The 23060-nt window shown below is 46.7% G+C and overlaps 1 protein-coding gene across 1 annotated transcript in view; it reads right to left on the reverse strand.

Annotated features, from left to right (window-relative positions):
- CSMD2 (CUB and Sushi multiple domains 2) overlaps nucleotides 1-23060 on the reverse strand; it is a 250322-nt gene that overhangs the window by 118508 nt on the left and 108754 nt on the right. The window contains exons 7-10 of the mRNA XM_030964453.1: nucleotides 15790-15867; nucleotides 8216-8303; nucleotides 7159-7283; nucleotides 3610-3731 (exon numbers count right to left, since the gene is read on the reverse strand). Coding sequence (XP_030820313.1) covers nucleotides 3610-3731; nucleotides 7159-7283; nucleotides 8216-8303; nucleotides 15790-15867 — 413 coding nt within the window. The remainder of the gene's footprint in view (nucleotides 1-3609; nucleotides 3732-7158; nucleotides 7284-8215; nucleotides 8304-15789; nucleotides 15868-23060) is intronic.

Below are 23060 nucleotides of genomic sequence, written 5' to 3' on the forward strand. Positions count from 1 at the left end.
GAAAAATCCACAATAATTCTCTCCAGGAGAACATCAGCTCAGTGCAGTTCTAACCTGAAGCTTTACAAGCTTGTATTTATTTACCCATTGTATTTATTTACTTATGTTCCTGTTTGTTTTTTTTTTTAATATTGTATTTATTTACCCATTTTCCCATTTTTTAAAAATATTTTATTTATTTACCCATTTTCCTGGGTGGTTTTTTTTTTAATATTGTATTTATTTACCCATTTTCCTGGCTTTATTTTTTTTTTTAATATTGTATTTATTTACCCATTTTCCTGGCTTTATTTTTTTTTTAATATTGTATTTATTTACCCATTTTCCTGGCTTTTTTTTTTTTTTTTCTTTTGGCTTTAAAAGCTGGAAATTATTTTATTTAATTATTTACTGATTTGTTAAAAGCCAGAGAGCCACCAGCACCCCCAAAATCTGGAACTGCTGAAGTGAACAGGAGCAATCAGCAAAGCCAGGAAAATGAGATGCGACTCCTGATTCCCAAGTGATCGGAAGTCCAGTCACATTTTGGGGAGAAAAATCCACAATAATTCACTCCAGGAGAACAGTGCAGCTCTAACCTGAAGCTTTCCAAGCTCATTCCTCATTTCCCTGCCCCCCCCAGGCTCCAGAATTTCCCCCTCTTTTTGGGATAAATCATCCCCTTCTCCCTCCATCAGCTTGGACACGGCTTTTTTTGGGAATAACCCCAGGAGGAACCTCAACCAGCAACATCCATTATGTCAAGAAAGGGCCAGAAATAGCTTTTATGCAAATTCCCCAATTATCACATGCATTTCTCAGCTCCCCAGAGATTTCTTTTCCCACCGTGGTTGGAATTAATTCCCAAAGCACCAGGGCCCAGCTAAAAAAAACGAAATATCCCCCAAATAGGTTTTGATGTCCCCACTCTGCAGAGCAAAAAAAAATCCCAATTTGTCAATGAGGAGGCCTCAGCCCCGTGGGTGCAAAATTCCCAGTTCTGAGGGGAAAATTGCAAATTTGGAGGGGATTTTGGAGCTCAGTGGATATCAGGCTCGTTCTCTGCCAAAGACAGAGCAGAGGACTTGCAAATAATTCCTAAATTCAGCTCCCTGCTTCTCCCAAAGCTCCATGGAACAGCATCTGATCCAAAAACTGCTGGAGTCCATGAAAAGATTACCAAAAAATTTATTACAAAATATTATTTCCAAGTTATTTTATGGGAATTATTGGAAGCAATTAATCCCCAAATCCTTCCCTCAGCCAGGAAATGCTGGGATCATCCCTGAGGGACAAGCAGGGAGAGCTGTGGCCTTCCCAAAGGGTTTGGTGCTTTTCTCCCAACCCTCCCTGCTCCAGGAGAGCTTTTCCCAACCTGGAAATCAAAACTTCCACCATGAAACACCCAAAATCAAAAACGAAATCCCTTCAAAATTTGACTTTAATTGAATTAGTTAAAGCTATTTATCATTTCAAAGGCAAAGGCAATGGGATCTCCTCTCACAGCTCACAAATTTCCATATTTCTGTGGATGACAGAGCAGAACCTGCAGTTCCTTGTGCTGTGGAATCTCTGATCCGAGTTGGGAAATCTTAAAATGAATGGATTTGACCAATTCCAACCTTTTTTAGGATTTAGGAAAGCAGGGAGAGCTGTGGCCTTCCAAAAGGATTTGGTGCTTTTCTTCCCTGCTTTAGGTTTTCCCTCCTTGTAAATGACACTGAAACACCTAAACCCCCCCAAAAAATCCCTCAAAAACTGACATTAATTGAATTAATTAAAGCTATTTAACATTTCAAAGGCAAAGGCAATGGGATCTCCTCTCACAGCTCAAAAATTTCCATATTTCTGTGGATGACAGAGCAGAACCTGCAGTTCTTTGTTGGGAAATGTTAAAATGGATGGATTTGACCAATTCCAATCTCATTTTTGTACAGGTGTGACTGCCCTGGCCTGGGGATGATCGATCTCTGTCCATTTTCCCCTGGCAATGGGAATTGAGTGTTTGGTGCCCTCACAGCTTTTTCCAGTCTCAGCCCACGACAAGGAGAGGCAGGGCTTGTATTTAAATTTAAACCAGCGCAAAAATGTGAATAAATTTACAATTTATTGTAAAAAATACTGCATGAATAGCACGAGATAGACCCAAACCTCGCTCCTCTGCCCCTGGGGAATGAAATCCTGCTGGATAAGGGGAAAAAAATTGGGAAAAATCAGCATTCCTGGCACAGCCTCCCTGCCCTGATGAGCTGGGCCGCTGGGGCACCTCCCCACACCAGATATCAAAGGGGCTTCGATTGCAAATAATTACGCTTACTTTTAATTACAACCCTGAACTAAACGAGCCTTCAGCAGGGAGGGAAGGCCAGGGATTTCAGGACAGCTGGGAAAACACGGGGAAGAGTCTGTGTGGGGACAGAAACTGAGCCTGGGGGGCTCAAAAAGCCCCGAATGTGAGGGTGAGGAGCTGGAAAAGGTTTCCCTCTGGATCCCTGGAAGTGTCCAGGGCCAAGGTGGACAGGGCTTGGAGCAACCTGGGGTAGTGGAGGGGTCTGGATGAGTTTGGAAGTGTCTGGATGTGTCTGGACGTGTCTGGAAGTATCTGGATGAGTTTGGAAGTGTCTGGATGAGTTTGGAAGGGTCTGGATGAGTTTGGAAGGGTCTGGATGGATCTGGATGTGCTTGGAAGTGTTTGGATGTTTCTGGTTGGGCCTGGAGATGTCTGGAGGTGTTTGGAAGTGTCTGGATGTGTCTGGATGTGTCTGGATGTGTTTGGATGTGTTTGGAAGTGTCTGGAAATGTCTGGATGTGTTTGGAAGTGCCTGGATGTGTCTGGAAGTATCTGGATGAGTCTGGAGGTGTCTGGAATTGTCTGCATTTGTTTGGATGCATCTGGATGTGCATGGATATGTCTGGAGGTGTCTGGATGTTCCTGGATGTGCTTGAATGTGTCTGGATGTGTTTGGAAGTATTTTGGAAGCATCTGGATATGTCTGGAAGTGCCTGGATGAGTCTGGATGAGTGTCCAGTGCCTGGAGACAGAGCCCAGCCCCAGCTGAGCACAGGCACCTTTCAGGAGCTGCAGAGAGTGATGAGGGCACCCCTGAGTCTCCCTTTCTCCAGGCTGAGCATCCCCAGCTCCCTCAGGTGGTTCCTCACAGGGTTTGTGCTCCCAGCCCCTCTGGATCAGCTCAAGAGTCCCAAAATCCTTCCCAGACTGAGGGTCCAGATTCACAGCCACCTTTCAGGAGCTGCACAGAGTGACGAGGCCACCCCTGTGTCTCCTTTTTTCCAGGCTGAGCACCCTTAGGTTCCTCACAGGGTTTGTGCTCCCAGCCCATCTGGATGCACTCAAGAGTCCCAAAATCCTCCCAAACTGAGGGCCCAGAAGAAGAAGCACCTTTCAGGAGCTGCAGAGAGTGATGAGGCCACCCCTGAATCTCCTTTTGTCCCTCAGTGGTTCCTCACTCACAGGGTTTGTGCTCCCAGCCCTTCTGCATGACCTCAAGAGTCCCAAAATCCTTCCCAAGCTGAGGGCCCAGATTCACAGCCACCTTTCAGGAGCTGCAGAGAGCGATGAGGCGACCCCAGAGTGTCCGTCTGTCCAGCCAGGTCCCCAGCCCAGCTCACCTTGGCGGGGTTGAGGGCGGTGATGACCCACACGCAGTAGGCGTTGTTGTCGTACTGCACGGGGTAGTTGGGCGACGTGATGACGCCGCTGGGCCCGCGCAGGTACGTGTCACACATCCTGGCTGGGGACACAAATGGGGACACTCAGCACTGCTGGGGGGGGAGGGAGGAGCTTGGGATGGAGGTGGGAGGAGGTGGAAACGGGGCAGTTGGTGTTCGGGTGGGTTATGGTGCTCCTGTTGTACAGCTGGGGGGGTGAAAATGAGGGGGTTCTGTGTGAGGAGTGGGGCCGTCAAACTCTGATCTCAAAAACCCCTGATCCCACAAAACCCTGATCCAAACAATCGCTGACCCCATCAAACTCTGATCCCATCAATGCCTGATGCCAACAATCTCTGATCCCATGAAACCCTGATCCCAACAAACCCTGATCCCATCAAACCCTGATCCTATAAACCTCTGATCCCATCAACCCCTGATCTCACCCAAACTCTGATCCCATCAATGCCTGATGCCATCAAACCCTGATCCCAACAAACCCTGATCCCATCAACCTCTGATCCCAACAAACCCTGATCCCACCAATCTCTGATCCCATCAAACCCTGATAGCACCAAACCCTGATCCCATCAGCCCCTGATCCCATCAACCTCTGATCCCAATAATCCCAGATCCCATAAAACCCTGATCTCATCCAAACCTGATCCCATCAATCCCCAATCCCCGATCCAAACAAACCCTGATCCCAACAATCCCTGATCCCAACAACCCCTGATCTCACCCAAAGCTGATCCCATTAAACCCCAATCCCACCAAGCCCCGATCCCACCAACCTCTGATCCCATCAACCTCTGATCCCATTAACCTCTGATCCCACCAACCCCCAATCCCTTAAAACCCCGACTCCCTCTCCCCTTCAGACCAACACCCAACTCTCTACCGCTCACACTGATTTATTTCCTTTTTTCCTCCTTTTTCCCTCATGAAAAACCCTTCCCCATCCAGGCCAGGAATGACACGTCTCCTTCCTGATGTCCCCAAAAAACCCCATTCCCTTTCTTCCTGCACATCAAACCCCCAAAACACTGCACAGCCAGGATTTATTAGGTCATTATTAAGTATTTATCAGCTGGTTTCCTTCTGTGGGCTCAGAACTAAGGTGGAAACTCAGCTCTGCATCTTCAAAACATCTCAGGTAAAGGAAAAGCTGGAAAAAGTGCTTAAGCAGGGAAAATTTTGCCTGTGGAATGCCTTTGATGTAATATTTAGCTGAAATATTCCACAAAAAAAAAAAAAAGTGGGGAAAAACATCCTAATTCTGGAAATATCCTCTGCTGTGATGGAGCCTCAAAATTAATTTATTTTTGACGTTTATTCCTTTATTTAAATGTATAATTTAATTTTCGAGATGTATTTGCATTTTTTGGAGTCTGCAAAGTTTTTTTTTTCCTTTGGAAAATATAAAAAAATAATCTCCTGGCCAAGCTGTGGGAACATTGGGAATGGCTGGGAAGGTTACCCAGGATGCTGAACCATTCCTGCCTCATCCTGGAGCTCCCACAATGTAAAAAAAAAGGGTAAATCCCATTATTCCCATTTTTTTGGGTGGGATTAAGTGACTCTCCCAGGATCCAGAGGGAATCTGCTGAAAATGGGGAAGCTGCAGAACTTTCCCCCAAAATTTGCTCAATGGGGATTAAGAAATTATTGAAGCCCAAGGGGTCAAAATTTGGGACTGGCTCTGGAATTGGAGAGAAACCCAATTTAAAAAATGGCACAAACTGGGAGGAAAAAGTGGCAGAAAGCTGAAATAAAAATCAAACTTTTTAAATAGAAAAAAAACCACCCCAAAATATGGAAGTCAGCAGCTGAAAAAATTAAGTTGATTCACAGAAACAGAATAATGCTGGCAAATCCTTTCTTATCTCTTGCAGGAGGACACCATAAATTTCCTTTACAGTGTCACATATTTATGCCAAATATCCTCTTACACTGATTCAATTTATTCCAGGCTTGTTTCAAGAATTACATGGGATTCCAAAGCCCTGAAAAAATCTGCAGATGAAATTAAAGAAAAAAAGAACTAGGAGGAAAAAAAAACCAACCCTATTTATGATTTTAAGAGCTTTAAAGGGATTCAATTAAAAATATTACAAGTTGTTCTTTATTAGCATTACAAATATCACAATGTGACATTTCAGAGAGGGAATGAAAACAAAATGGCCAAGGGCAAAATGGGAAAAATGGGAAAAAAACTCCATTCCCTGATGGCTCCTGGGGAAGCACAGCCCCAAAATTTCACATTTCCAGTTAAAAATCTCCCTCCAGCTCTGCTCTTCCAGGTTTTATTCCAGTCTTTCCTCTATCAGGAGAGGGGAGAAAACACCTGGAATAGGGAGAGGGGTGATCCTGCTCAGGTTTGACATCCCTGAATTAAAGGAAATCTTCAGGAGAAAGGGAAGGGAAGGGATTTAGGGATGGTTGGGAAATTCATGGAGGAGTCTGTGAGGGGAAAAGGAGGTGCAAAAACACCTGAGAAAAGCTGAAAAGTGAGGGTGGGGAGGCCCTGGGGAAGATTTCCCAGAGAAACTGTGGATGCCCCATCCTTGGAAATGTCCAAGGCCAGCCTGGGGTGGGAAGGTCTCCCTGCCCACGGAACAACATTTTCCTTAAGGTTCCTCCCAACCCAAACCCCTCTGGGACTCTCTGACCTGGCCAAGGGACGACTTGAGGGCAGGATGGGTGAGAAATGAACAGGAAGGAGCTGGGAATTCCTACAAATCCCGAAATTCAGCCAGGCTGAGCCCCCTCAGGCTGTCCCTGGATCCCTGGGAGTGTCCAAGGCCAGCTTGGAGCAACCTGGGAGAATGGAAGGAGCAGGATGGTCCAACCCAAACCATTCTGGGATTATTTGACCCCAGGGCAGGATGGGTGATGGAAAAGGAACAGGAAGGAGCTAGAATTCCTAAAAATCCCAAAATTCAGCCAGGCTGAGCCCCCTCAGGCTGTCCCATGATCCCTGGGAGTGTCTAAGACAGTGGAAGGAGCAGGATGGTCCTCAAAGTCCCTCCAACCCAAACCACTCTGAGATTTGACCTGAGGGCAGGATGGGTGATGGGAAAGGGACAGGAAGGAGCTGGGAATTCCTAAAAATCCCAAAATTCAGCCAGGCTGAGCCCCCTCAGACTCCCCCATGATCCCTGGGAGTGTCCAAGGCCAGCTTGGAGGGACAGTGGGAAGAACAGGATGGCCCAACCCAAACCATTCTGGGATTATTTGACCCCAGGGCAGGATGGGTGATGGAAAAGGAATGGAAGGAGATGGGAATTCCTACAAATCCCCAAATTCAGCCAGGCTGAGCCCCCTCAGATTCCCCCTGAATCCCTGGGAGTGTCCAAGGCTTGGAAGGCCAGTGGAAGGAGCAGGATGGTCCTACCCAAACCATTCTAGGATTATTTGACCCCAGGGCAGGATGGGTGATGGAAAAGGGACATGAAGGAGCTGGGAATTCCCCCAGACCCCCAAATCCAGCCAAGCTGAGCCCCTCACCTCTGCAGACGGGCCGGTGGTCGCTCCAGGCCACGATGATGTCGCTGACCCTCTTGCAGGTGATGCTCTTGGAGCCCTGCAGGTCGTAGCCCTCGTTGCAGGAGAACTGGATGCTGGAGCCCAGCCTGGAGAGGGGACAGAGGGGACATCAGCCTGCTCCTGCATCCCAGCATTTGGGGCCAGGGCCATCCCCAGGCAGCGGGAAGGGAGGAGGGACCAGCTCTGCCTCCCCTCTGCTCTGTTTGCCCCAGGTGCTGATGCCCAAATGCCAATTTTTAGTGACATTTCAGGGGGAATTTCACCCACAGCTCTGACAGAGGACACATTCAGAATTCTCAAAAAGTGAAGTAAAAGTCTTTCTCAACTGCTGAGAGTTCTGCCCTTTGTTCTGTGGTTTGGATTCTGAGCTTTACTGTTCCAGCTGCTTTGTTCACTGGGGTGACACAATCCAGCCCGCAGCAGCTGGGAATTCATCCCGTGGAATTTAGGGACTGCTGGGATTCCCTTTCCTCTGCCCTCCCTCCTTTGCTGCATTTGAGGAGAATCTGACAGACTGGGATTCGACTGAGAGACACTTTCCATGAGCAAAACAGCCCTGGGCAGCAGAATCAGATGAAATATTGATTCCCCACGGCCACCAGCAGCTGGGGCATCCCTGCAAAGGAAAAGTGGGACCTGGAAAGGAACAACAGCTCTGGTTTAAACTTCCTAAACCCCAATTAGCTGGCACCACACAGGCTCAGTGACAAGGAACCTCAGCCACCTCAAATTCTCTAAGGGCAGGGCCATGCTGAGGCTTGAGCTAATTTGAAAAGTGATTTTTTTTCTTTTGGCTGTTTCAGTTTTCCAGGGGAGGGAGGACAGCACACGACCTGGATTGGGAAAGGATAAAAACACTCCAAGAGATCTTTGTGGAACAGCACACACAGGAAGGGTTTTACACACGTGTTCCCCAAAATTGGGCAGGATTTTGGGAGGGGGACAGAGCAAACAGAGCCCCCCACACCAGGAGAACACCCAGGAGCTCATGCACAGAACGCAGAGAAAATGTTCTTACCTAAAATCGTTGCCTATCCTTTTGCCTCTCTCGGGAATCCCAGGGTCTGGACACAAATTATGTCCCTGGGACACACCAACCTGAGTTACTACAAAGCAAAAAAACAGCACATACAGAGACAGAATAGCAAAAGGAACATTCTTTCAGCAGCTGGCTTGGTGGATGTGGCGAGAAAAATGGCAACTGGGAGCTCAGAAACCTCAGTGTTTTATTGCAGAAAAACAACAGCTTTGGAAACAAATACCCTGCTCAGTTTACACACCCGAGTGTTTTCTAGGAAATGCCGGCTAGGGACGCAGTTTTCCCTCTGTTCCACTACAGAAATACCTCTGGAAAAAGTTGATTTTTTGGTATTTTTTTCCATTCTGCTAAATGACACCAATCACAGAGCCTGCTTGTTATGATTCAAACTCCACCTGCCACCCTCCAAGGCGACCTCACCGCCCTCCAAACCCAGCCCAGCGTGCCAGGGAAAGAAAACAACTCCATGAAAAGGCAGGTGAGTGATCCCAGGGGGGAAAAACCAAGCACAGAACGAGAGGGAGAAAGGAGAGGGGGATGCAAGTCGAGGGTTTGAAAGCCAAGTCATTTAGTTGGAACATGGAAAAAATTTATGGAGCAACCTGGATGCCAACAAACATGAAATCCATGGGGTGGTGGCCAGTACTGAAGAAAGCTCCCAGCTCCACTCTCCCCATTTCCAGCCCTCTCCAACCTGTCCAAAGCACAAAGGAGGGTTCAGGGTGGGGGAACCTGGGGGGTCCCTCAGCCCTGGCACAATCCTGATTTCCAGGCTCAATTCCAGCACAGCAACAAGGGGACAAAAGGGGGGTTTTGCCACAGGAATTCTATAGGATTTGGTTTTCTTTGCACCCAAACCTACAGCACATTTCTCAGCCGTGATGCTGAACCACTGAAACGGCCCCATTTCCATCCCACCTCTGCCCAGCACTGGATTACGGGGAAGAAAATCCCAATTTTATTCCAAGCACGGTGCCCCAAAGGAGGAGGGTGACACTGAGGTGACACCAGCCCCTTTCTCATGGCAGACAGAGGGCTCAGCAGCCGGAGCCCTGCAGAGGGAATGGGAGAATCCATGGGGAGAATCCACCCACCCTGGACACACACAAAGCCAACACCATCCAATATTTGGAATTAACCCCTGGTGCATCCCCAACTACAGCTGTTCCTACAAGGAGGATGCTTCCCAATTTTGCTGACCCCAAAAATATTCCAGCTTCTCCTGAGCACTAACACTCCTCTGATGCCCTTTAGGAATCTTGTTTTTAAGGCCCTTTTTTCCTCTCTTCCCACCGTGCTGGAGCAGGGATGGGGCTGGGATTGTCCCCACAGGATGCTCTGGTGCTCTCCTGTGTGTGTGGGAGGGCACAGAGGTGACAGAGCCATGGATTCATGGAAAACACCCTTTGAGGGATTGTTTTCCCATTTTCCATGTCCATAACCTGTCACAGACATATTTCATGAAAAATCCTTTCATTAGGATCTTTTCTCCTGAGAAGCTGAGAAGCTTCAGCTTCTCCATGTTTTGCTGCTTTGGAATGTGATTTGGAGAATTGTTTACCCAGCGTGTGAAGTTGTTTTTTACTTGATGACCAATGACAGCCACCTGTGTCGAGGCTGTGAGCAGTGACAAGATTTTTTATCTTTCCTTTCCTTTCCTTTCCTTTCCTTTCCTTTCCTTTCCTTTCCTTTCCTTTCCTTTCCTTTCCTTTCCTTTCCTTTCCTTTCCTTTCCTTTCCTTTCCTTTCCTTTCCTTTCCTTTCCTTTCCCTTTCCTTTCCTTTCCTTTCCTCTTTTTTTTTTTTTTTTTTTTTTTTTTTTTTTTTTTTTTTTTTTTTTTTTTTTTTTTTTTTTTTTTTTTTTTTTTTTTTTTTTTTTTTTTTTTTTTTTTTTTTTTTTTTTTTTTTTTTTTTTTTTTTTTTTTTTTTTTTTTTTTTTTTTTTTTTTTTTCTTTTTTTTTTTTTTTTTTTTTTTTTTTTTTTTTTTTCTCCTTTCCTCCTTCCCTTCCCTTCCGATGTCTCCTTTCTTCTATTCTTTAGTATAGTTTTAATACATAATTTTCTTTTAATACAATATATATCATAAAATAATAAATCAGCCTTCTGAATCATGGATTCAAGATTCTCATCTCGTCCCTCGCCCTGGGACCCCTGTGAACAGCACCACAATAACCCCTGGTTAAGCTCAGTCAGCAGCACCAAAGCAGAATCCGGCATCTCTCCATTTTCTGCAGCTCCAAACTTTGCTCTGCCGCTTTCCACAGGCCCAGAGGATTCCAAATCACCCCAGAGTGTGAAGGAAGGGAGAGCCCATGGATTCAACTCCCGGCTTCTGACAGGAAAGGTTTGGCTGAACAAAGTCCCCGGGTGCCACTGCCCACCTTTGGTTCCCTCCCTGCTCCCAAAGGTGATACCTGTGCACAAGCAGCTCCCAAAGAAGGAAAATTCACCTCAGGATGAGGGACCCAAGGAGGGCTTTATGTCCCAAATCCATGTAGGAGTGAAGGAAAGTGCTCAAATTGCCGATTTTTCTCTGTAAAAACCTCCTGACCACACACACCTGTAACAACCACACCCCAACACTTGGGAGCTCTTCCTCAGAGGAAAAATCCCATTCCCACAGCAAATTCCTCCTCCCACGGTCAAACCCACCCCAGCCCACCCCTTCTGTACCTCAGAGTGGGTCACTGATGCCACACCCAGTGATTATTTCTCATCTCAGATAAAAATGAAGCCTGGAATTCAAAACTTTGGGAAGAAACAATCCCAGGAAAACAAAGAGAAACAATCCCAGATCCCCAGGAAAACAAAGAGAAACAATCCCAGATCCCCAGGAAAACAAAGGCCCCAGAGGAGAGTTTGTCACCCCCAATGCTGAGGTCTAAGCCCAGCTCCTGTCTCGTTAGTGGAGATTCATTAACACCTAAAAACACGAGTAGATAAAGCAGAGAACAGGGAAGATAAAGCTGAGCAAGGGGGAGAGGGAAGATATCTCCATATCCTGGCAGTTGGGGAATTTCTCTTTTAAAGAAAGTGAAAGAAAAGGAGGAGATGGATTAGATGCTCATTTACAGAAACTGTTGTTCTCTACCTTTTGTTTTGAACAGACACACACACACAAAGAACAGCCCAAAGGTTACAAACTGGATTTGTCATGCTGAGAATTTGCTGTGTTCACCTTCCCAAAGTTTCACCTGGGCTGGGCTGTTCGCAAATGAACCCTCCCAAGGCTACTGGAAAAACAACAGATCCCAAAAATTGTGATTTTTGATGAACCGCTCAATGTCTGTATCAGAAACTCAGGAATTCTCTCCCCCAACCATAGGATTGGTTTTCCATCCCCTCATCCTCCTGATTTTTTCAATTCCTTTCTCCTCCTGAACTCAGTGACAGCCAGTTCTGATTGTTCCCATTTTGCCACTGTTAAAACCCTCTTTAGTTTTGCCTCTCTTAATAAGAAAACTTCGCTGACAGATCCCCAAGGGACAATTTCTCACTGGATTTCAGAACTGCAAAATAAAAGCAGCACCTAAAAAAAAAAACCAAACCAAACTTTGACAAAGCCCCAGCATTTCTCAGCATGAGGAATCCAGTGAAAGGAGGTGATGTTGGCAAGAGGGGTGGGAAGGACTGCAGCAGGAATGAGATGGTTTAAAGGGTTAATTTGTGTGGTCACACTGAGGCAATTCCATGCAAACTTCTGGGAAAGATCCCAAATATCAGGCCTGAGAGCTTGGAGCTGATTTAGGGGTACAGAGCTCACCCTGCTGCATTTCCAACCTCCAAAGATCCTTCAGCACCCAAAAAACCAAGGATGAAGTGATTCCAGAACCTCAGTGACACCAACCCAGACGCTGAACACCCCCAATTTTAGCAACACCAAGAGTGAAAAGGTCACAGCCAGGTCCTGACAGTGGGAAAACCCAATTTCCCAGCTGGGAATGTTCTACCAGGAGAGCTCCAGAAACCCCAATTTCTCATCTGGGAATGTTCCTCCTGGAGAGCTCCAAACCCCAATTTATTTATTTCCCAGCTGGGAATGTCCCAGAACAGCTCAGAAGGTGAAGCTTCACAAACATTCCCAGAGTGCAGAATTCCCAGAGCATCTCCAGGCTTTCCCACCCAAGCCCCAGGTGGCTCCTGTGTCCCACAGACACCTCCCCAAAATCCAGGAACTCCCACACACTTGGCTGAGACCTAAAAACTGCTCAACCCACCCCAAAAATGACTTTGCAAAGCAGATTTTGACCAAGCTGGTCACATACAGAACTTCCAGTCCTTCACCCAAGCCCTTCCAGGCACCCTCAAGCCCCAGGTGGCTCCTGTGTCCCACAGACACCTCCCCAAAAAACAGAAATTCCCACACACTTGGCCGACACCTAAAAACTGCTCAACCCACCCCAAAAATGACTTTGCAAAGTGGATTTTGATCAAGCTACACACACAAAGAAGTTCCAGTCTTTCACCCAAGTCCTTCCAGGCATCCCCACAAGGCCCCGGGTGGCTCCTGTGTCCCACAGACATCTCCCCAAAATCCAGGAACTCCCACACACTTGGCTGAGACCTAAAAACTGCTCAACCCACCCCAAAAATGACTTTGCAAAGCAGATTTTGACCCAGCTGGTCACATACAGAACTTCCAGTCCCTCATGCACAAGGCCTCAGGTGGCTCCTGTGTCCCACAAACACCTCCCCAAAATCCAGGAACTCCCACACACTTGGCTGAGACCTAAAAACTGCTCAACCCACCCCAAAGATGACTTTGCAAAGCAGATTTTGACCCAGCTGGACATGCAGAGAAGTTCCAGTCCTTCACCCAAGTCCTTCCAATCCTTCACCCACAAGGCCCCAGGAGGCTCCTTGTCCCACAAACACCTCCCCAAAATCCATAAATCCCCACACACTTGGCTGGCACCTAAAAACTGCTCAACCCACCCCAAAAATGATTTTGCAAAGTGCATTTTGACCCAGCTGGACACGCACAGAAGTTCCTTCACCCAAGCCCTTCCAGGGCCTTTCCAGGCGGGCCTCACCCAAACATCACAAAAACCACTTGGACATCGTTTTTTTAAATCCAAACCACCACAATTTCCCCCACTGTGGGACCTGGAATATCCACATTTACATTCTGCACTGAGTGCCAGAAATGACCTCCAAAATATGGCCTAAAATGTCAAAGTATTTCTTCTACCTGCATTATTTGTCTCTCATTAATATCTCCCCTCCAAAAGTGATTAAAGCAAGATTTCCAAATAATTTGACTGATGGTGAGCAGTACAAGGCATTTAATTAAGATTTCAAACAAACATAATCCACTACAACTGAGCACAAGCAGCACCTCATCCCAGAATTTTGTATTTTTATGGATTTTTTTCCCTGCAATAACACAAACAGCCGTTAACATCACTATATTCTGCCTCCATTCAGCCACACAAAACACGCCAGGTTTAATCTGACCAGGCCATCCCAAATCCAAAAACCTCTGCAAAACCTGCAGGATTTAAGAGTGGATCCTTCCAGGGAGGATTTTAGGCCAGGTTTTAGCAAAGAGCACTTGGAAAGAAAACATTGCTGGTAGGAATAATCAAAAATAAAGCAGGGACTTGAAGGTTGGACTTGATCTTTTCCAGCCTTAACAGTTTTAGGATTTTATGGTAGAGCTTTAAGTGTTACCAAGAGACACAAAAATTCCTGAATTTCTGGTGTTTGAGCCAGAGCAACTGGAAATTGCCTTGGAATAGGAAATTTCTTTACCCAGCCTGTGCTACTTGTGGAATTATCTGTGATGCAAACTCAGCTCGTGGGGGTTTGGGAGCACAGAGGGGCTCAGCCAACGTTTCAAATCCAGCAGGGAACAGAGCAGATGAGGATTGTAAAATAAAAATAAAAACCTGATTTTCCGGGCGCCACCTCCTTGGGAATCAGCACTTCTGCAGCTGGGAATTCCCTGTGGCAGCAGAAAGCTCCAAAATGGGGAGAAAATAGGGAAAATCCAGAGCTGGTGGAGAGCAGGGCATGGGGAAGGAGCTGGAGGGCTCTGAGCCCCTTGGGATGGGATAAACCAGGCAGGGGGAATGAATTCCTATTTTTCCTCCTCAGCAGTGCAGGATCTGCAGGAAAGGGAAGCGCAGCTGCTGTGTCCGCCTCACCTCAGCGCACTAAAAATGGGTGAAACTGCTCCAAAGGCCATTCCCAGGAAGGAGAAATGGGAATTTTGTGTATTGCTAACACCACAATGCTTCATTAAATCAACAATTTCACTCCTTCCCTCAAAATTCCCCAAAATCCAGGGCAAAACTCCCCCCCACTCCAAACACACCCCTCTGTCTCCACACCCAGCCAGGGGAATTTTCCAATTCAGTTAAGGGTGCTGGGATGTTTATTCCAATAAATTCCTCCTGGCAAGGAATGTATCACCCAGCCAGGAACAGCTTGGACTCCATTTTAAAGGGTAATTCCCTTTAAATTTGAATTATTTTCCCCTGGACGCGCCCCCAGAGTTTTCTGCTCTGGAGATTTTGGGTTGTTTTTTACCTTTTTGGGCTTTGCTCCCAAAACAACAGAGCCTCTAAAAATTCTCCTGGGAGCTGGGAGGGAGACTCTCCTTCCAGAGCCACGATTCAGATCCAGCCCATGCCTTTTTCTGAATTTTGTATGCAAAATCCACCAATTCTGATCCAGCCCATGCCTTTTTCTGAATTTTGTATGCAAAGTTCACCAGTTCAGGTCCAGTCCATGCATTTTTCTGAATTTTGTATGAGAAATCCACCCAGCTGAGCTGCGCAAATGCTCCTCTCTGATGGGGGTAATGGGCTGTGCAACAAAATGAGCAATTCCAGCTTCTCCCCTAAAATCCATTTGGAAAAATGCTCCATCCTGCTCCCACTTGAATCCACATAAAATATTAACTCCCAGTCAGATCCCTCCTGTTTCATTTTAGTAAGAGCCCAAGATTCAGGGACAAAAGCCACAGGTTTTGGGAAGAACCTGATGGAAAACTGAAATATTTCCCACCTGCCCGAGGGAGGCATAGCAGATGTTCTGCCCCTGACACACCGAGCACTACACACAACCTGAAAAATCAGCATTACAACCTGGAAAATCAGCATTACAAACCCAGAATTATGATTTTTCTGCAGGGAAAACGAAATAAAACTCAAATAGAAAAAGGAAGACGCTGTGACTGCCTCTGCAAATGTTTCTAATATTCTGTTTTTAATGTTGTTCCTTATCCCTGCTCCTTATTTACAGCAATAACACCGATCCCAAGCCCAAAATTCTTTGTTTCCCCACTAAAAGGAGCCCAAAGCCACGACCCTGGAGCACAGAATCCACCAAATGCAGAAAATCCAGCCCCTTGCACCCTTCCAGGAGTTAGTAAATGCTTGTGACCAGAGCACTGGGAGGAGGGAGTGATGCAGAAATGCAGAGGGAAGAGGGAAAAGCACCCAAACTTCTCAGAGTGGCGAAGTTTCAGAGATTACTGGAAAGTCCAATGAAATGTTCCAGGAGATTGTTATCAAAAAGACAGCGAGGAAGAGCCAGGAAAACTTACACACTGACGTCTTCTGGTTGTTGTCCTTGCTGGGCATGAGTTTCACCCCTCTGGACTTCAGCTCCATCTGCTTCTTGACTGCAGGGGTGGGAAACAAAGGAAAGACGAGGGAAAGGTTGAGCTGAGCTTCAGGGATTTTCAAGTTTTTATTTTAAAAATAAAAATGTGAATCACCCACATGCTGCATCTTTCCCTTTGGGATCAGCTTATCCCAACAGCTCGAAACCAGCAGGGGTTTGTTTTTCCATGTCAGGGCTTTGGAGAGGGATTTGTTTTCTGTGTTAGGGCTTTGGAGAGGTTTAATTTTAAAATAAAAATGGGGTCCAACCCCTCCCCAGTCCCTCTGTAACCCACTAAAAACGAGAGACAGGCAAAAGGGAAGCTCTGAGGAGCTTCAGGGATGCTGAGAGGAAAATGCTGAGCTGGTTTCCCCATAATTTTTCTGGAATTTATCCCATGAACCCAGGACACAGCAGAGCCATTCCAGGGGAGCACTCATAACCTAAAAACTGCAGAGCTGGTGTGAATAACATCAGGAAAATAGCAGGGAAAATAAAATTAAACCCCATTACTGGCCAAGGGAAATATCAGCTTGGAGCCCCACGCCTGGGGAACTCCACCCCAAGTGTGACCATTCCCTCCCTGCTCCAAACCTCCACCAGAAGAGGAGAAAAAGCAGCAAAGGGAACAAGAATCCATCCATCTCCAAGAGCCCCATCCTTCCCCACACCAGGGAGCAGCAATTTGTCTTCCTGCTCTGGATTTGGCTGCTGCCGCCTCCATGCCGAGGGTTTGACACAAACCCCACCTGGCAGAACCATCTGGGAGCAGCACAAACACCTGGAACTGGGATCATTCCAGCCTCCAGAGGCAGGAACTGGGATAAAACAGCCTCTGCTGTGAGGAGCTGGGATAAAAGAGCAGGAATTGGGATAACCCGACAGGAATTGGGGTAATTCCAACAGGAATTGGGATAATTCCAACAGGAATTGGGATAAAAGAGCCTCCACTGCAGGAATTGGGATAACCCAACAGGAACTGGGATATTTCCAACAGGAATTGGGATAACCCAACAGGAACTGTGATAATTCCAACAGGAATTGGGATAAATTGGGATAACCCAACAGGAATTGGGATAATTCCAATAGGAATTGGGATAAAAGAGCCTCCACTGCAGGAATTGGGATAACCCAACAGGAATTGGGACAATTCCAAGAGGAACTGGGATAGCCCAACAGGAATTGGGATAACCCAATAGAAATTGGGATAACACAACAGGAACTGGGGATAATTCCAATAGGAATTGGGATAAAAGAGCCTCCACTGCTGGAACTGGGATAACCCAACAGGAACTGGGATAATTCCAATAGGAATTGGGATAACCCAATAGGAATTGGGGTAATTCCAACAGGAATTGGGATAACTCAACCCTCATTGGCAGAAATTGGGATAACCCAACAGGAATTGGGATAATTCCAATAGGAATTGGGATAACCCAACAGGAACGGGAATAACCCAGCCCTCGCTGCAGGAATTGGGATTAAAAAATCTCCACTGCAGGATTTGGGATAACCCAACAGGAATTGGGATAATTCCAAGAGGAACTGGGATAACCCAACAGGAACTGGGATAATTCCAAGAGGATTTGGGATAACCCAGCCTCCTCTGCAGGATTTGGGATAGCCCAATAGGAATTAGGATAATTCCAAGCGGAATTGGGATAACCCAGCCCTCACTGTAAGAAATTGGGATAAAAGAGCCCCCACTGCAGGAACTGGGATAAAAGAGCCTTCACTGTGAGGATTTAGGATAACCCAAAAGGAATTGGGATTATTCAGTGTCCAAATCACTTTCTGGGAGCCTTTTCCTGACGAGCCAGCCCTTATCCTTGGAGAAACCCACTTCAAACCCTTCTCCTCGTGTTCTTCATCTTGTCAGGCTTTCATCCCTAAATTAGCACATTCCTAAGACAAAGCTGTCAAGAAGAATTACCCATGTAACCAAAGAGGGGGTTTTTAATCGTGCAGCGGGTTTTTTTTTTTTTTGGGCTTAAAAAGAACCTGTTTGGAACAGCTGCTGCAGGAGGCTCAGACAGGGAGAGGCTCCTTGAAGCTCACCTGAGGTGCTGCTTTGAGGGAGATGCTGGGCGCAGCTTTTCACTCATCATTTCCTCACAGCTTTTGGCTTTCTCTTTAAATAAAGCACCAAGAACTTCAAAAAATTTTAGCTGGAAAGTATTCATGAGGAAAAGCTGCTGCTGCTGCTCCTGTCTTCCTCAGCAGCTTCAATCTGTTCAGGGCAGCTGCCTTTTTTTATTAATTTAAGAAGGGAAAAAAACTAATTAACAGCAGGCTGCTGTCAAAGCAAATCGAACTCTTTGTTTCTTTTTACTCCAAATCCACCTGCAAGTGCAGCAGGAGGAAGAAAAAGCAGCAGGTTTTGGGATGCCCCAAAGGTCCACGTGGATGGGAATCACAGGATATTTCCAGCCTGATCTCAAGGTTTTTAATAAATGTGATATCAATGGATCAAAAAAGGACTTGGGGCTGCTAAAACTCACATTTTTGGGGTAAAAAAATCTATTTCTGCTTCAAATAAAATAGTGACAGACATTCCTGTAGTGATTCTCCAGCTTTTCCCAAGCAAACATGGGGATAAGCCCTCAATCCATCCAACACTCCCTCCCAGGCAATTCCAAGTTTCCAAGGCTGAATTTGGATTCTGATTTGAATTTTCCAAGGATGTGGGTTGGGACCCTTCAGTCTCTAAGCAGCTGCTCCGTGGTTTTGCTTTGGGGCACGAGCTTTACAAAATAATCCCCATTTTGGTATTCTCCACAGCTTCCCACTGCACATCCAGCCCCCAGGGAATGCTCCCACTCTCCACACAAACAAAAGCTCAGCTCGGATGATTTGTGCCCCACAAAGGGAATTCAGAGGCCAAGCAAAGCTTCCCAAGCATTGGTGAAGCCCACCAGAGCTGATGGCGGCAACATGGATGGGACGAGACATCCTGGGGAGCTCTTCCATCAGGACGCAGCAACCTGCAGGGATTTCCCCAGTGCTGAACATCCCAAATCCAGGAGAAGGCAGTGGAAGGTGCCAGGGGGTGGAATCAGAGGAATTTTAAGGTCTCTTCCAACCCAAACCACTCCAGGATTCTCTGGCATGGGGAAATTCATAATTTGGATACAGCCAGGCTTGGAAATTTTTCAGGGACAAATTTTTAACCAAGGTTCTCCCAGAGCCATCCCTGCCAGATCCCATCCAACAAACACCCCCCTCCAACCCCGTTCCTGATGGAAAACCTGGCTCCCAAACCCCTCAGCAACGGGAACCAGACACTCATCACTGAGCAGCAATCCCGAAATTCAGAGCCTGAGCTGCATCCCCAGGAAACATCTCCTGCCCTAATTGCACCGTGTCCCTTTCCAGGAGAATTGATAAAGATAAATTGGTGAAGATGAACTGATAAAGAGGGATCACTGCATCCTCTCCTCCTCATCCTTCATTTTGGAGCCCTAATGATGGAAGTCAGACTTTACAAATGACTCCATTTAGATCAGAACCAGGCACAGCAAAGCACCACTTGTTTTGTGCTTTTTAAAAAATTTAAACAAACAAGAACAATTCTCCCACTCCCTGCCCTCAAAAATCCCGTATTTGAAAATCTACTTTGTTTGTAAATTGGAATGTGGAGCAGCACTACAAAGGACTGCGTCAGGATAATTGGATGAACAGAAACTCCTGTTTTCTGGAGGCTTTTGCTGCTCACACACATCCAACAGATCTAATGGAATACTCAGCATCCTGTCAGATTTGAGAGATGACATTACAAAGCTCTGCCAGCATGGCAGGCAGGCCGGGCTGTTCCTTTCAAACCGCTTCATGTTGCTCTAAATGAGGATTTAAGCAGACATTTATTTATTTTTAATTTGGAAAACAGTGTTTCAGCAGCAACAACAGGAAAAAAAAAATCTATTCCATGAAGCTCCGCTCTCCTTGTTGGGGGAATTGCTGTTAAATCCTGCCTGGATCTCTCCCTCCTGCTGGGATGATTCAGCAGCAGGATGCTCACAGGGGTCCACACTCTTGGAGGTGAAGAGAAACCCCCTCGAGTGCAACTCTTTGGAAAAATCCCTCTTTTGGCAGCCTGAGCAATGGAACTTTGGGAATCAGAGCCTGCACAAGCACTGGGATTATCCAGAATTGCCCAGGACACTCCACAGGTCTCACAGCAGGAGCCAAAAATCCCTTTGGAACCTAAGGGTGTGATCCAGGATGAGGAGGGGAAAGATCCAAGATAAAAAGGTGAAGATCCAAAATGAGGAATGGAAGATCAGGACGAAGAGTGGAAGATCCAAGAATGAAAGGGAGAGGATCCAAGGTGAAAAGGAGAAGATCCAAGACGAGGAATGGAAGATCCAAGATAAGGAATGGAAGATCAGGATGAAGAGTGGAAGATCCAAGATGAAAGGGGGAAGATCCAAGATGAAAGTGGGAAGATCCAAGATTAAGCCGTGGGACACACAAGATGAGAAGTGGAAGATCCAAGATAAGGAAAGGAAGATCCAAGATGAAAAGGGGAAGATTGAAAATGAGGGGAAGATCAAAAATGAGGAGGGGAAGATCTAAGACGAGGAATGGGAGATCCAAGAAGACGAGTCGGGAGATAAGGATGAAGAGGGGAAGATCCAGGATAAAGAGTAGAAGATTCAAGATGAGAAATGGAAGATCCAAGATGAGGAATGGAAGATCCAAGATGAAAAGGGAAAAATCAAAAATGAGGAGAGGAAGATCCAGGATGAGGAATGGGAGATCCAAGAAGAGGAGCAGGAGATAAGGATGAAGAGGGGAAGACCCAGGATAAAGAGTAGAAGATCCAAGATGACAAATGGAAGATCCAAGATGAGGAGTGGGAGATAAGGATGAAGAGGAGGGAAGATCGGTCCAAACTGAAGCCAAAGTGATCCATCCATGGGTAGAACTACAGGTCTACCCATGGACAGATCTGTAGTTCAAAGCCATGGATGGAGTTGGGGGCACCTTGGGACATTGGGAGGTCACTGCCCATGGAAAGGATGAAAGTGGGTGGGATTTAAACCCATTCCAAACCATTCCAAGATTCCATGACTCCCTCACCAAGCCATTGAAGTGTCTCTGGTGGGCAGCAGGGAGCTCCCCAGCCCCGCCCTGGAGGAGGCAGCTCTGTCCTGCGCAGGGCTGGAGCTCATCCCATTTATCTTCCTCCTGCAGGAAGGGAAGCGGCCGGGGCGGGGAGATCGATAAAAGCTGCAATTATGTGTTGGTAACAATCAGCTCCAGAGCAATTAGGGAGCCAAGTTCTGCCATAAAACATGTGCAGAGAGGGGCAGCAGCAGCAGCCAGGGCAGCATTCCCATCTCTCCAATTCCAGCCCCATCACCGGCCTTTTGCAGCTTTCCCAAAATCCTCTGATTTCATAAATTCCCACCCAGCCCCTCTGATGGGGGGCACACCTGAGGTGCTGCCACCTCACCTGATTAAAAACTTCTAAGATTATTTTCTTCCACCTTTCTGAGGAGACAGGATGGGGAGGAAAATAAAAAATAATTTTTAAAAATCTATGCACAGTCCACAGTCTCCCAGTCCCTTTGATTTCCTTATATAGGGAATGGGGAAAAAGCATTTGCAAAAATCAAGATTCACCTTAATGAAAGGGAAAAGGGAAATATTTAACTCTCCCAGGAAGGGAACAAAATGAATTTGCTGTGTTCAACAACAACAACCAAAAAACCTCTCTCCACAGCCTGATTGCATCTAACCTTGCTTTTACATTCCTAAAGTGATTTCCAAATGAGGGCACGGATTAGGGAGAGCAGAGAGGGAACAGACAGAGAAGGTGTTCTGCAAAACTCGGGATCAATTTAAACAAGCTGGAAGGGAAATTGTTTTCTTATAGATTATCAGCAAAGCCAGACCCTGTCCCAGGGGACCCAGGGGGTTCATAAATGATGTACAGACACGTCTTTGGAAAACAGACAGCAAATTAGAGCCACCCTAAAGCCTCCCCTTGCTTCTCCTGGCCGATCCTGATTCAGCTCTCCTGATGAAAAATGCATTTCAGCTGCTGTGCTTGCTGTGGAATTACATGGCCTGTTTTGTAGGGATTTATCTCCAGTGAAATATTTATGTCCAGGCCAGGTTGTGGAAAGGGTTACAGGGAGGTTTTTAAAGTATCAGCGTCTCCTGTCCTACAGATCCCACTGCCTGCAGACACCCTCCCTTCATCCCTGGGAACCTTCACTGCTTGGCTGCTTGGTTTGCTGGGTTTTTTAAGCATTGAAAAGCAGAAAGAAGCTGCCAAACTCCACAAAAACCAGCAGGAAAAACAAGGGCAGGTCCCCTCTGGCAGCTGGGCCGAGGTCCTGCCTGGATTCCAGCTCAGAACGGGGAGTTCAGTTCATTTTCCAACACTCCATCCCCAGTTCATCCCCTCTACACATGAGATAAAATCCCCTTGATGTTTATCTGCTCAGGAGGAAGGAGAACATTCACCCTGACTTTGCTGTGGAGGGAAAAGGCTGACTCAGACAGGTGCTTTGGAGGAAGCTGCAATCCTGACAGCCAGGGAAAAGGCATCCAAAGGGAAGCTGCTTTTTCCAGACGTTGGTGCTGCACAGCACAACAAAAGGGGTTTTTTTTCCTTGTTTAGAGTCCTTTTTTCCTTGTTTTTTTTTTTTTTTCCCTTGCAGTTTAAAGTGATTTACAGGTTCAAGGAAAGCAGGGAAGTTAAATAATGATGTGGTTCATTCGTTGAGGCCATGACACCCCTGCTAAGAACAACCTGGGAACACCCGAACGAGGCAGCTCCGTGGGTCTATCCAAGGAAAATCCTCTCCCTTTCCCTTGACTCCTCTCCAGAGCTTTTTTCCCAGCAAAGGCCTCTTGGGAGCAAACCTGCAGAGGGGACTCAGACCATTCGTGCTCCACTCCCCCATTCCTGGATCCTGCACCCACAACCTCCTTAAAAAACATCACAGGAGTGGTGGGAACACTTCCAAGGAATCCATCCCACCCATTCTGGTCCCACCAGGAGCAGAATCTTCACTGCCAAGGGATCTCCTGTCCCTCAACAGCACCTAAACATCCCCATCCTGAAATCTTTACCCCAGTCCTGAATTCTGCCCTGTGAGGGTGAGGAGAAGGGCTGAGATGGATTTCCCAGAGAAGCCCCTGGATCCCTGGGAGTGTCCAAGGCCAGGCTGGAGGGGACCTGGAGCACCCTGGGAC

The sequence above is a fragment of the Camarhynchus parvulus genome, chromosome 23, assembly GCF_901933205.1.
Source record: "Camarhynchus parvulus chromosome 23, STF_HiC, whole genome shotgun sequence".
Lineage (NCBI taxonomy): Eukaryota > Metazoa > Chordata > Aves > Passeriformes > Thraupidae > Camarhynchus > Camarhynchus parvulus.